The 12,867-nt window shown below is 52.6% G+C and overlaps 1 protein-coding gene across 1 annotated transcript in view; it reads right to left on the bottom strand.

Annotated features, from left to right (window-relative positions):
- Positions 1-3,895: 3,895 nt before the first annotated feature.
- Positions 3,896-12,867, bottom strand: part of KDM7A (lysine demethylase 7A) — a 66,685-nt gene continuing 57,713 nt past the window's right edge. The window contains exons 14-22 of the mRNA XM_007952786.1: positions 11,963-12,172; positions 10,470-10,594; positions 10,139-10,293; positions 8,849-8,946; positions 7,816-7,961; positions 7,476-7,684; positions 5,341-5,426; positions 4,558-4,831; positions 3,896-3,990 (exon numbers count right to left, since the gene is read on the bottom strand). Of these exons, the coding sequence (XP_007950977.1) occupies positions 3,896-3,990; positions 4,558-4,831; positions 5,341-5,426; positions 7,476-7,684; positions 7,816-7,961; positions 8,849-8,946; positions 10,139-10,293; positions 10,470-10,594; positions 11,963-12,172 (1,398 nt within the window). The remainder of the gene's footprint in view (positions 3,991-4,557; positions 4,832-5,340; positions 5,427-7,475; positions 7,685-7,815; positions 7,962-8,848; positions 8,947-10,138; positions 10,294-10,469; positions 10,595-11,962; positions 12,173-12,867) is intronic.

Here is a 12,867-nt window from a genome sequence, read left to right as displayed (position 1 = left end):
TTCTTGAGAAGAATTATCTTTTAATTACTTTAAATCATCTGAATGGACTTAGCATAGACATTCTCACAGTTTTCTCCATAAACCACCTCCCCTTTTCCCTTCAAGCACGGAGTATGACTTTACCTCAGCACCTGTTAGACCACCTCTGGGTGTCCCAGGTCAGTGCACTGGGCCCAGGGCTCATCTGAAACACGTTTTCTGAATTATCACAGTTTTCACTTAGAAATGTATAGAAAGGAGCCTTCGTGAATTGTTTTACCAATTCTTCATGAACTGAATGATAAATTCTCTGGACATGTGAGAAACTGCTGGATTGAGGATACTTTTCCACATACTTCTCTGAACTGAGTACCACCCTAAGTGTTTTCGTCCAGCCTCGCAATGGAAAAGCAAGGGCTGGGAGAGTGACTAATTCCAAGGGCGCGTGGCGGATACGTCAACAGCAGGTCCTGACATGTACCCAGATCTTCTGCTCCTTGCATGACACACAGGGCTCTCAATGACCAACATGCAATGAACTTTTGAAATGTTCCTTAAAATTAAAAGACACAAAAATTAAAAACTCAGGTCCTTTTCACTTCTACTTCTACTTCTGTATGTCTCTGTGGAACTAATCAAGTTCTGCTGGTTTGTTTCCTTTTTTTTTTTTTTTTTTTAATGAAAGGACCCTCTTTTGCTTAAGTTCCTTAGAAGCAAGACAAATACTGCTTGTCCCCTGGAGAAGATGCCTTCTGGGCAGAGACCGCAGCTCAGACTCTGCATCACTGCACAGCTAAGCAGGCTGGGCACGTAGGGGACGAGGATGATGCTGAGAAGACAGTCCTTGGGATTCCAAGACAGAAGCGCACTCAAGCCGAGTGTGGGATTAGTGATAAAGGCTGGCTTGTTTCCTCTGAGTTTATACGCTGATGCTGGTCAGAGTTTCCAACTTCAAGAATCGACTGATGTGGAACAGTTGAGATATTTACAGACAGAAACTGCCGTGACACGGTCAGTACGGACTGCTTACAGCTCTGCTCAGTGCTGGAGAGCATGGGGTCCCGTGGGGACAGAAGACCCTTCACGAGGGATGACTCTACTGCGGCTGTGTAACCGCACACGCTGTCATGACTCGCAGCTCCACGTATCTGTACTTGCTTTTAGCCAGTGCAGTGTTGTCCCTGCCATCTCCCTGCTGCGGTGTCTGTGTGGCAGCGTGGTGACAAGTCACACTGAGGGGAAGATGGAAGGCCATCTCCCAAGGTCAAGCCTCCAGGTCCAGTCCTTCCCACAAGACAGAGAAGGACACGTCACAGCCAGTCTTCACAGGGTCTGACGAGGACATTCACCGAGTCCAAGGCTGAATTTCCACCATTGGAAAAGATGCGTGAATTCTGTGGTAGTGGCTCCATGACCTCACTCAAAGTCTAAAACTGCCTAGATGAGCCCTCAGCCCTCCACTTAAGAAGTCCACACACTGGCTACTCAAATCAGTATTTACCGGCCTGAGTGCATAGGCTGGATACTGGCTACCAATTTAATCCATGAAAATAAGACAAGTTTATGTTCATTTTTATGGCTAAAGAAAGAAGGTCAGGTAGCTAGAAATACTCAGAGCTCTGAAAAACGGAAAGAAGAACGCAGATGGTGATGTGTCTGGAAAATGGAACCACAGCTGTTTCTTACAACAAGCAGACGAACAAACACCAGATGTCTACTGTGACTAAGACAACATCTGTGGAAAACACCAGCGGCACAGTCAGGTACCGTTCGGGCGATCAGACTCGAACGCTTGACACCTGAGAGGAGACATGGCAGGCTGCTGGGCCCCCCACACCTGGCCTCGAGCAGAGTCCCTGTGGCTTGGGAGCACGGAGATCCCACCCGACGGGAGTCTCCCTCCCACCTGGGAGAGGTGCAGAGTGAGCCCCGCCCCTCCAGGCCCAGAAGCCGGGGATCCAATCGCTCCTGGAGGTGTGCCCCTGCAAACTGGCCGGAGCCAGGGGAAGGAGTTCTCTTTGAAAACACCCCCTGGATGTAAGCATGGAAGATGGCGGCCTCCGCAGGGGACAGTAATACAGCAGGGATCCAGCCACCGCGCTGAGCACAAAGGGGCAAATCCACAGCACGGCCTGTCTCTCCATCCAAACCTGTTCGCTCTCGTTTCCCGCGTGTTCTTCACAGGAACTCGTTGAACGCTCCGGCGTCAGCGTCCCATCCCTCTCCAGACTCAAGCCCCAGAACCGATTAGTTTCAGCTATGGGGGGGTGGGGCTGGGGGTGTGGACATAAGCTGTTACAAGACAAACGAAACCTGGCATTTAGGAAAACTGTGCATCAAGGAGAGACATGAAACCTCAAAGCTCAACCAGGCCCTTAACTGCAACCCACCCTGGTTACGTTAGGGCTGACGGAAGACACCGTGGAAAGCACCCATTTCACCCTAAACCTACATCTTCAGTCATTCTTGAGAAGGTTAAGAAACAGGAAACCATACACACACGCACATACACACACGCACAAGATCTACTCCAGCGTGCCTACATCTAAACAACATAGCATTAAACGAAAATCAAACCCACTGCCGGCAAGTCAGTTCCACTCAGGGACCTGACAGGACAGAGTAGAACTGCCCCTAAGGTTTCGTAGGCTGTAAATCTTTATGGAAGCAGACTGCCACATCTCTCTCCCTCGGAGCGGCTGGTGGGTTTGAACCACTGACTTTTAGGTCAGCAGCCGAGCACTTCACCAGTGCGCCACGAGGGCTCCTTAGCATCATATAATCCTGTTACAGTCTGGCATGTTGTTATGCAGGCTTGATTCCACCAAGTCAGACCACAGTTCCCAACAAGTTAGGGACACAGCATGGAAGTATCATAAAACCACCTGTAGGAGGTGCCCGTCCCGTCCTCCACACCAGTGTGAGGAAGACCTGCTGGAGGAGTTACAGGTGTGAACTGAAAACCACAAACACGACAAGTTACCCAAACTCCTAACAGTCCTCCCACAGCTAGGGAAGATATTAAAGCTGTTCTCTTTGGGGCCCATTACCATCAGCAGAAATGAAAATGCAAGAGGCTGATTTCCCCATTTGGAAGAAAACCACAGCATCAGACAAAATGAGAAGCGTGGGGTTTGGACGTGGCTCTTACGTGGCACACGCAGGCTGGGCAAGCTTCCTGGCTAAGAGCAGCCCTGCTGGCCGTCTCAGGGTGATGGCGAGCGCAGAGGGTGGGGTCTAAGGGGGTCGCCCTGGATAACAGTATGCACCTTGGAAGTTAGCAAAAGCGAAGCTAATAGCTTATAAAAAACACATGAAATATATAAAATAAAATGATTTTCATATACATCTTAATTTAAAATAATTAATGCATCAAATCCCTGTTTTAAGACTTTAACCTGAATAGCAAATTTCAGAGTCCAGACTACTTCCTGTCACCGTGGCTCCTCCCCACGTGTGACACACACACTATCAAAAATAATTTAAAAACCTTCACATTCTTAAATCTAAATTAGTGAGATATCTCTCCAGAAATCTTCCAAATAAATAGCTTTAAAAAAAAGAAAGAATTTAAAGGCTGTTAACTTTAAAAAAAAATCTGTTAAATAAATTATCAATAATTCTTTACCCTACCGCGGAAAATAAATCAAGACACTACCAATAACACGAGCTTCAAGCCCTGAGGCGAGGCCTTTCCGGTTCAAGGTCTCCTTCAGGTCTCCCTCCTCCTCCCCACCAGGTCCGAAGGGTTATTGCTGAGTGGGTGTGGCACAGTGAAAATGCAGCATCGGGGTCACTTCGTTCCCGGGCAGTGTTCTCTACTGGACATGTCCATCTGTGTCCGGCGGGCGGCCAAGCGCCAGGCTCCTGCCCCACGACCGGCTCCAAGGGAAGGGCGGCGGCGCCAGCAGCGGCGTCACACGAAGAAGCGGGCGTGGCCGTTCCTGTTCAGCTTGAGGATCTTCCCGAGACGCTGTTTGGCTGTCGCCATGCCTTTTTTGGGGCGTTTGCCTGCAAGACACCAACCGCAGCGGGGCGTCAAGAGCAGCTTCCCAGACAGCACCAGGAAAAGCCCACTTTAAGGGCGAGGGATGTAGTCTCTCAGGGTCATGAATGGACCGAGTCACACTTGATTCTCAGAAGCCCCATTTCACCGCACTGGGGCCAAAGCCTTCAAAAGCCTCACAGGCCCTCCCCGCAGTCTGAGCCCACCTGCCTCCGTTCACATCTGCTCCCATCACGTCCTGTACCACGCGGCTCTTCAGCGACACAAGTCCCCCGAGACCGTGTCTCCCCTGGCGACCTGGGTCACGCCACCTCGCTGGCCCTTGGCTGGTTGACCCCCAGTGTGCTCACAGGGCCCACCTGCTCCTTCATGGCGCACAGGGCCACCCCAACCATTACGGAAGCCAGGTGTGCTGCTTCCATTCCCACAGTGGCCTGGACACTGCCTCGCTGGGGGCCACAATGCCTTTGGTGGTAAGTGACCCGGGCGAGCACAGGACTGCAGCCACGCGGCCACATCAGCCGTTCTGCAGTCAGAGCACATCTCACTGCCCCAGGAAACGTGGGCGTTACCTTTTGTTGCCTGGTTGCTGATAGGTGGTGGGTTGGACGCGGGTCTCTTGGTGGGGTGGAGGGGCACTGAGAAGGACATGTCACCGCCCGGCCTCTCTGGGCTGAGACTCCCACTGCTGACCTGGCAGGGCCCCGGGAGCAAGCTTGAGTTCTGTACACCCTTCCCACTCGGAAGGCCCGCCCCGCCGCCGTCCATGTGGCCCCGGCTCTGTCCCTTCTGCAGGAACTCGGAGGGACCTTCCTTCTTGATGACTCTCTGGCCTCTACTCGGATCCTGAGGGAGAGGGAAAGAACAAGCCGAGTGTGAGGGTCCGGAAAGATGAAGGAGTGGTTACCTAGGTGCACATCGGCAAAGTCAACAGAGAAAAGAGACACGTGGCTGGACTTGGCTCTTCTGGACACGTACTAGCCCGCCCTCCTGATGATCACGTCATTCTGGAAACCTAAGAGCTGCGAAGGAGTCAACAGCCAACACTGCATCGTAACTTAAGTCAAAAATAACAGAACACAGCAACGCAGACACGGAGCTGGGCTGCCCGCCAGGGCGCCCTCCCTCTCCTGTGCGCACACTGACCAGGCACCACGAGGAGCCGTCTTCTGCCAGCTCTCACCCTCTTGCTGGCCTCACAGGGGCCAGTACCTCAGAATTTCTCAGGGTGTGCACTTAGTGGTAGGGTTGTGGCTTCTTAGATCTAGTGGTTTGTAACTAGTTGCAGTTAAACAATACAATCACAAAGCTACTGATCATTCGAAATCTTTGAATGTTTCAAACCTTTAATATACCTGAGGATTCAATCTGGAAGTCGTATCAAATTGTTTAGTCCAAGAAGAAGCCCTCACGTCTTGATCCTCAGCCTTGACGTGGTGTCCTTAGGAGAAGTTTGATTACATTAGCTTCACTCAAACTTGATCTTAAAGAACAAAGTCAGCCTTATGCTTAAAATTAAGAGCAATTTTATCTTGACATTTCAGTTAAAGGTAATTATGTTAACTCTTCAAACATTCACTCATATACCTACAGCATACCCCTCCCCACCTCAGAGCAAATGCAAACCTGTCAGGAGCTCGCGGCTGCTGTTAGTTCTTTCAATTTTCGCAGACCGCCTTCTAAGCTAGCTGCTGCAGGGTCTAGAGGCAGAGCCTACGGCCTCCTGCAGCAGGTGCTAACCCAGCAACGCACCCTCTCTAAAGGTGGTGGGTTTCCACAGGAAGAAGGCCCACGGTGGCCTGGACTGTGTAGCATTTCCATAAAACCTGTCTTTTTGAGGAACCAGGGAGACTCCGGGGAGGCCTCTGGGGGCAGTGGAAAGACAGGCAGACCCAGATGTGGGTTTGGGCGCTGCTGTTACCAACGCAGCGTTAGGCAGGTCGTTTGGCCTCTCTGAATCTGTTTGCTCTTGCACGCTAAGCAAGGGTTCCCACTCCAGCACTGCCCCCGAACAGTCGTGTGAGTGCCGGCCAAGTCAGCCTCCCGAGGACTTCCTCTCTTTAGCTGTAAAATGGGGGTGTGCTCAAGAGCAAAGGGGACGGCTGTGAAGTCCCTGCCCTCAGCTCTGCGGGGACCAGCACCCTGGCCATAGCCCACATCCGCTTCCTGTAGTTGTCTCCTCCCCAGTCCTCCCGCGACTCTGAGGGGAAGCGTCTGCCCTGAAGGCACAGAGAAGCGGAGTCTGGAGCACCGCTGACCTGGCCACGGAGATGCTCACTCCCCTGCCTTCCCTTCAGGTAGGAGCCGACGCCCAGACCAGCTCCCCTTTCACACCCAGAAGACGAGGACTGGTCAAGCCTAGCAGACTATTTAAGACACCGAATCGCTCCTTCTCCAGGATCAACTTAACTGCTCGTCAGAGGGCAGCCCAGCCACCAGCCTGCGGCCCAACAGTGCAACACACCAGCAAGCGCGGCCCTCAGCCCCCGCGACCTCACCGTCTGAGGCCTCAGCCTTGTGTCCTTACCCAGCCTGTCAGCAACACATCATCTCTGGCTAGTCCCCTTGTGGCACAGTGAAGTGCCTGGTACAGCGAATTGTTTGCTACGGCCTTCTGGCCACGGTTTTGTGACTCCCACCAGATGACCGGCTGGAATCGTGGAAACAGGCAATGGAACTGTAACGTGTGGACTGGTCAGTTCAGCCAGTCAGTAGTCTTAAAATGAGCCATTCCAGAGATGGAAGCTTGTGTGGGAGGGAATCTCACTGCCACCAAGAAAGAAGAGCCAGGAGCAGAGCACGTCCTTGCACCAAAGGTCCTTGCGCTGAACCTTCTCGACCCGGGAGACAGGGCGCTGTAACAGTGCTCTCAGGCAGCAGACAACGCCATGGGCTTCCAGACCCACGGAGCGAGAACGCGCAGCACCTCTGGGCTGAGGCCAAGGCTCACTGCAGGACTGGATGCTTCCAGGCACCAACTGGCCAACTAAGGGAGCTGTGTAGCCCTTGCCCGAGCAGGGCTGAGGCCAGAGAGAAGTGTGCCTTGGCACAGCTGGGAGGAGACTGCCTGACTGAAGAACTGCTTCCCGAGTCGTTTCTGATCCTGTTACTTCCCTAATAAGCCCCATACCTGTGAGTGTTGTCTGTGAATTCTGGGTGGTCACTACAGCAAATTATCGAGCCCAGCAGAGAAGCAGTGAGTGGAGTGGGAGGGACGGCTGGTGTCAGGGTTAGAGGGGAGGCTGGAGGGTGACGGCCTGTCTGACCCTCTGCCTCACAAGAATCAGCCTCAGGCTGCTGAGGGTGGATCCTGCTTGGCCTTGCGAAGTTGGAGGAGGTCTCCTGACATTCTTACAATTCTTACCACCACATCCAACTCCATGTGCGATAAACACTGCTCACTGCTGACCTCTCACTTAAACTAGGTTGACAGCACACTTCAGCGGGGTCAGATGTGGCTTTTCAGGGACTGAGAATCTGTGTTCCTTACCACACCCCACAGGTTTGTCGACGCGACACAGTGGCCTGGCCTCGCGGTCCCGGCTATGGCAGCTGCTGGCGTCCTGGACAGCGTCTCTCTCTGTGCCACTGCTGTCTGTGTTCCGTGCCGGCCTCTGGATGGTGGAATAGTGCAGTCCCGCCATGGACAGCATGCCCTGGATGGCTTCTTCCTCTGTGCTGGTCGAGGTAGGGTACTCCCTGAGGAGCAGAGAACCAGAAACAAGCGCCCAGTTTCCTCTGGTGAATTGTCTGGTAAAATCTAAGACTAAAAAAAAACGTTCTCTCCTGGCATTGCAGTGCAGTAAGACTACCACTGTCGGCAAGCCTACCTTCTCACTGGAGTCTCACTTCTGGATGGCTTCTGGGTCTTCTGAGGGCGGGCCTTCATCACATTAGATTCCTCTGGAAAGTTTGATGTTATCTGCTTCTTCTCATCACCCGAACTTTCAGACTCTTCAGTGGTAAAGTTGTTTTTCTGAGATGACAAGCAGTTAAAAGTGACGTAAGTCCATACAAACCAAAAAAAGAAGAAAGACTAGGGAAAGCCCCTTAACCAGTAAAAGTAGAGTCTAAATTATTAATACATTATATATAATTATAAATTATATAATTATATAATTATAAATACATCCATGTATTTCATGAAAAAATATCATCTCTAGTAACTACAGGAATATAATCCATTGCCGTCAAATCAATTCCAACCCAGAGCGCCCCTAGAAGACAGAGTGGAACTGCCCCATAGCGTTTCCAAGGCTATCAATCTTCACAGAAGCAAAGCCCAAACCACACCCACCATAATCAAGTTGATTCTGACTCATAGCAATCCCATAAGACAGAGTAGAACTGCCCCATAGAGTTTCCAAGGCTCTGATCTTTACAGAAGCAGAATGGCACATTTTTCTTCCATACAGTGGCTGGTGGGTTCAAACTGCTGACCCTTTGGTTTGCAGATGAGCACTTTAACCACTGCACCACCAGAGTTTGAGTAACATGAGCCCTTAGTAAACACAGAGTATAGGTTTTCTTTAAGGTAAAATGTACTACAACCTGTGAGAAACAAAGAACAGCATTTGCAGGAAGCTCTCCTGCCTCCTTGTCCCAAACCAGACAAGAGCTACCTCGTCAACTGCAAACATACACAACAACTGGAAGGGAAACACTGAGAAGGTCCGTGCATTGGGAAGATGTCACCAATGTCACTCAACAATCTGTGTGGAAATCACAACAGGTGCAGGAGGGGGAAGCCCCTGGGCTAGCCATCAGAGGCCAGGGAAGCTATCACGTGCTGTAACCCAAGGTCCAGACAGACGGTGCCATCCGTCCGTCCCCGCGTGCAAAGGCCACAGGCTCCCGGCATACCAGTGCAGTGCAGTCGGGTCCAGAGTCTTCCGAGTCGGAAATATCCGAATATTCTGACGACCTATTCCTGAGTTCTGACTTCACGCTTGTGTAAAACCCTGAGAAAAGGGGAGGGGACATGTGAGAAGGAGAAAGTCACTAGAACTTCCTGGACCAGGGGGGTCGCTAAAGCCCGTCTGGCTTCCTCAGACCTCCCCCTCCCCTGTTTGTCCCTCTGTTCTTCCCAGAGGCTTCCTCCCTGACCCATCACGACGCAGACTGAAGGTTCTTAAACCTGTGTGGCATCTACTGAACGTGATCACGTTCCTTATTTGAGTGGACTGTTTCCCACTTCTTTCCAGGAAAACACCTCCAAAACTAAAGTTAGATGTAAGATGTTTTTCACGCATTAGTGGTCTCAACAGAAAACAGAAAGACAGCTCTCTAACCCTCAAAAGCACTCCAATGCAGCGTGGGCCCCACAAGACCCTAAGTGGGGCTTTCTCTCTGCCTCCGCCACCCCCACAGTCCCACGGCCAGCAACTGTGAGCACCGTGGCGTTGCCGCCCTTCCCTGGTGCCTGCACCGCCATCACACAGTAAGTTCACCTGCAATCGGCAGCCACTGATGGCGAGATACATGCTGCTATCTGGGGCGTTTAACTGTCAGCTACCAACCTTCTCATGTTAACTGCTTTTGAAATAGTAAGGGACACAGAGGCCTAGCAAGAGTGAGAAATTAAGACTCACTCAGTGAGGTCAGATCTGAAGGAGGAGAGGGTGGTGTCTTGTCACCCCGATGATAACCAATCAGAATCCAAAGAGAGGCAGGCTTATCAATAAGCAATCAAATAAAAGTACCACCCGTGGGCTACTAACAGCTTCAAATCGACCAACGACACAGGCCTCCCAAGTCTGAAAGTCACAGGGACTTCAGCTAAAATTACGTATGAAATGAGTGCAGCACATGAGACTGGCAGCTGGGTCACTTCTGGGGGAGGGGCACACGTGTGATGAGATGCACAAGCACCCAGGGGACCCACTCAGAGCCCAGTGATGCTGTGGCACGGGGTCACGACCCCACAGTAGGGTCACGACGTGGCCATCCCTCACACTGCCTCCCAGGCTGGGCACTGCAGCGGTTGGCGGTTCCGGGGGAGGAACTCCTCAGCAACACCTCAGATTCTTTGAGTATCCGAGACACAAAACTCGTCAATCCCTGACAGCATTAAGACGTGTGAAGTTAGCGAGTTCCTTGCGCGTCATCACAAGGTGATAGGGACCCCTCAGTGGCCTTCTCCCACACACGTACTGCTAGGCGGCGTTCGAGGGTCCTCGCTCTCCACCCCGTCTGGTCCTGAATGCTCTTCCATCTTCCTTTTTATCTTTTTTGTTCTCCTTTTCTCCTCTTCACTTTCACTCTCTGCTGTATAAAGGCTTGGGTCTGTGAGCGGCTGTCTCTCATCTCTGTATCAGAGGGTGAAACAGTCAAGTCAGAGAATCGAGCGAGACCCTGGACCCCACGGCTCCCTCTCCATTGTCACGGACACTGTGCCCACGTTCCAGCAGCTGCACAGGGCTTAGCAACAAAGGGAAGCCCCCAAAAAACCAACCAGTCTGCTCCTGAGACCTACTTTACATACTTGATTATCCTCCCGTTCGTCAGCAGTAAGCGAAGGTCGTTGTCTTTTGCCCTCCACTCAGGCACCGTGGAGGACGGCTGGAGGTGTTTGTTGAATTTCCCATTCAGTTTGGAGCTCGACACGTCCTGGAAGTACAAACACAGAACGTTCTTCACCTCACCTCAACCCCACCTGTCTGACCGAAGAGCTGCAGCTGAGCCCCTGGCCTTCTCAGCCCATGCGCGCAGGGACATGCAGGAGTCCGGCCCTGCAGGGACCCAAACCCATGGCCTGACAGGATTCCCTGCTCTGTACAGTGGAACACCAAGTCTGCACAAAGCGAGTTCACAGCCACTTCCCTCCTACCAACAGCCGGAGGAGGACCACTGGGATGGATGTCCACGCTCTCCCCTTACCTCTTCCTTCTGGGGTCCAGCTGTGGGCCTCCCCCCAACTCCCACCACCACCACCACCACGCTTCCCACCACTGTGCTCCCTAAACCCAATCCCAGTCCTCCCATGGCCCCACCAGCAGCACCCAGGAACAGCCTGTTGCCCCATGGACACAGACCGCCATAGGTGGCATGCGTCAGTACCAACAGGTTCCTTCACACAGAAAAATCACTGCTTTTCTGTGGCAGCCTTCTCCCATAATCATAAATAGAACCTCATAGTAAGCTAAATCCTTCCCAGATGTCAGAGTTAAAGAGGGTTAGGACAACAAAATCTTCAAACAATCTAATTACATGCAACTAATTCCTATATAACTTTTACCTTAAATTCCGAAACACCTTTCTCATTGTAGATTCCTGCCCCTCTCCCTAAGCTGTAAGCTACAGGTGAGTGAGGTCTGCTCAGGTCTGCAGGGACCTCAGTCCCCGGGGCCAGGACTCCTCCAACTGCCCAGGTTACATGGATCACCCGGGATCCTGTCCAAATGGCAGCTGTGGCTCTCACCTAACCCTGGCGGCAGCGCCCTGGGTGGTACTGCTGGTTCAGGGCGGGCTCTCTGCATTCGCACCCCCTGCCTGCAGTGCCGTCCCTCAAATCCCCATGGCCTGACTCCGTGCCAGGATTCCACGGCCAGTTCACATGTCACTGCCTGAGAGGCGCCAGCCACCCCCAGCCCCTGCGGGCCACTGCTCTGTTTGGTCTCCCTCGCATCACTGGTTATGATCTGAAATTATGCATCACAGGGGCCTGAAGGGTGGCAGTACCCTTCCGACCTCAACCAGAATTGACACATCACCAGGGCTGGCACTTTGGTTACTATTCTGGTATCTTCCTCAGAGCCTGGAAGAGCACGCACACACGGCCCTTGCAGACATGCCGTAAGCAGGGAGTACAGACTCCTGCCTCCACCAGGCACCTCGGAAGAGCAAGCACCACCGTGGCAGGCCTGACGACCGGCGGACCCCCAGGAAGAGCGGAGTCAGTCAGGAGAAGGGCCGTTGGCGTGCGTCCGAAGCCCTCCAGGGAACGAGGCGCCCTGTGCCCGGGGGCGCAGCCCTCACCTCTTCCCACGGACACATCTCCAGCCTCTTGAGGACCGCCCTCGTGTGCAGCTCCAGGATGTCGAGGTTGGAGGGGGTCCGCACACTGTGATCGCGAAGCCTCCGCATCTTCCGTCGGGAATGGTGTGGGGAGGCTGCCTCGTGTGAGGGTCGTGAGACTGGACACATGGGAGGGATTCCCTGAGATTTCACTGGCTTGCCGTTTTCCTCCTGTAAGTATTAAATTCAGAGCATACTTACGGCAGGGCTGCACACACGCCTGAGAAATCATGAAAGTGCTGTCGGAAACAAAGCCACTCCATTTCCTCACAGAGAAACAAGGCCGGTCTCCAGACTCCAACTGCTCTGCGGGCACCTCCCCCCTCCTCTCCTCCTCCTGCCTCGACTTCAATGTCGGTGTAAAGACAGGGTCACATGCGCCACAGTGGACGGAGGCAGGGTGGGGACACCTCCCCCCTCCTCCTGCCTCGACTTCAGTGTCGGTGTAAAGACGGGGTCACGTCCGCCACAGTGGACAGAGGCAGGGTGGGGACACCTCCCCCCTCCTCTCCTCCTCCTGCCTCGACTTCAGTGTCGGTGTAAAGATTCTATCGGGCCTGCTGCAGTGGACGGAGGCACGGTGGTGCCAGGTTAGTCACTGGGAACTGTTCAGCTGCTTCCCAGTTCTCCTACGACGAAAATTCTCTCACATACATGTTCATAATCAGTAACTATTTAAGTCTAAGTTGCACATACATGTCGTTTTAGAAACAAAACCCTATAGAAGGCCTATGGTGACAATCAGCCGTCTATTCTCCTCACCGCTGATGCCACCTCCAGAGGCACCCACTACAACTTTCAAAGCTGGTCTGTTTTTCTACTTACCAACTCCAAATTTCTTTATATAAACATATGTTGTTGTTAGG

The sequence above is a fragment of the Orycteropus afer genome, unplaced genomic scaffold (assembly GCF_000298275.1).
Source record: "Orycteropus afer afer isolate SDZICR_OR568_19922 unplaced genomic scaffold, OryAfe1.0 scaffold00358, whole genome shotgun sequence".
NCBI lineage: Eukaryota > Metazoa > Chordata > Mammalia > Tubulidentata > Orycteropodidae > Orycteropus > Orycteropus afer.
Note: the sequence above shows the minus strand (reverse complement) of the source record. Positions and strands in the feature narration are given on the sequence as shown.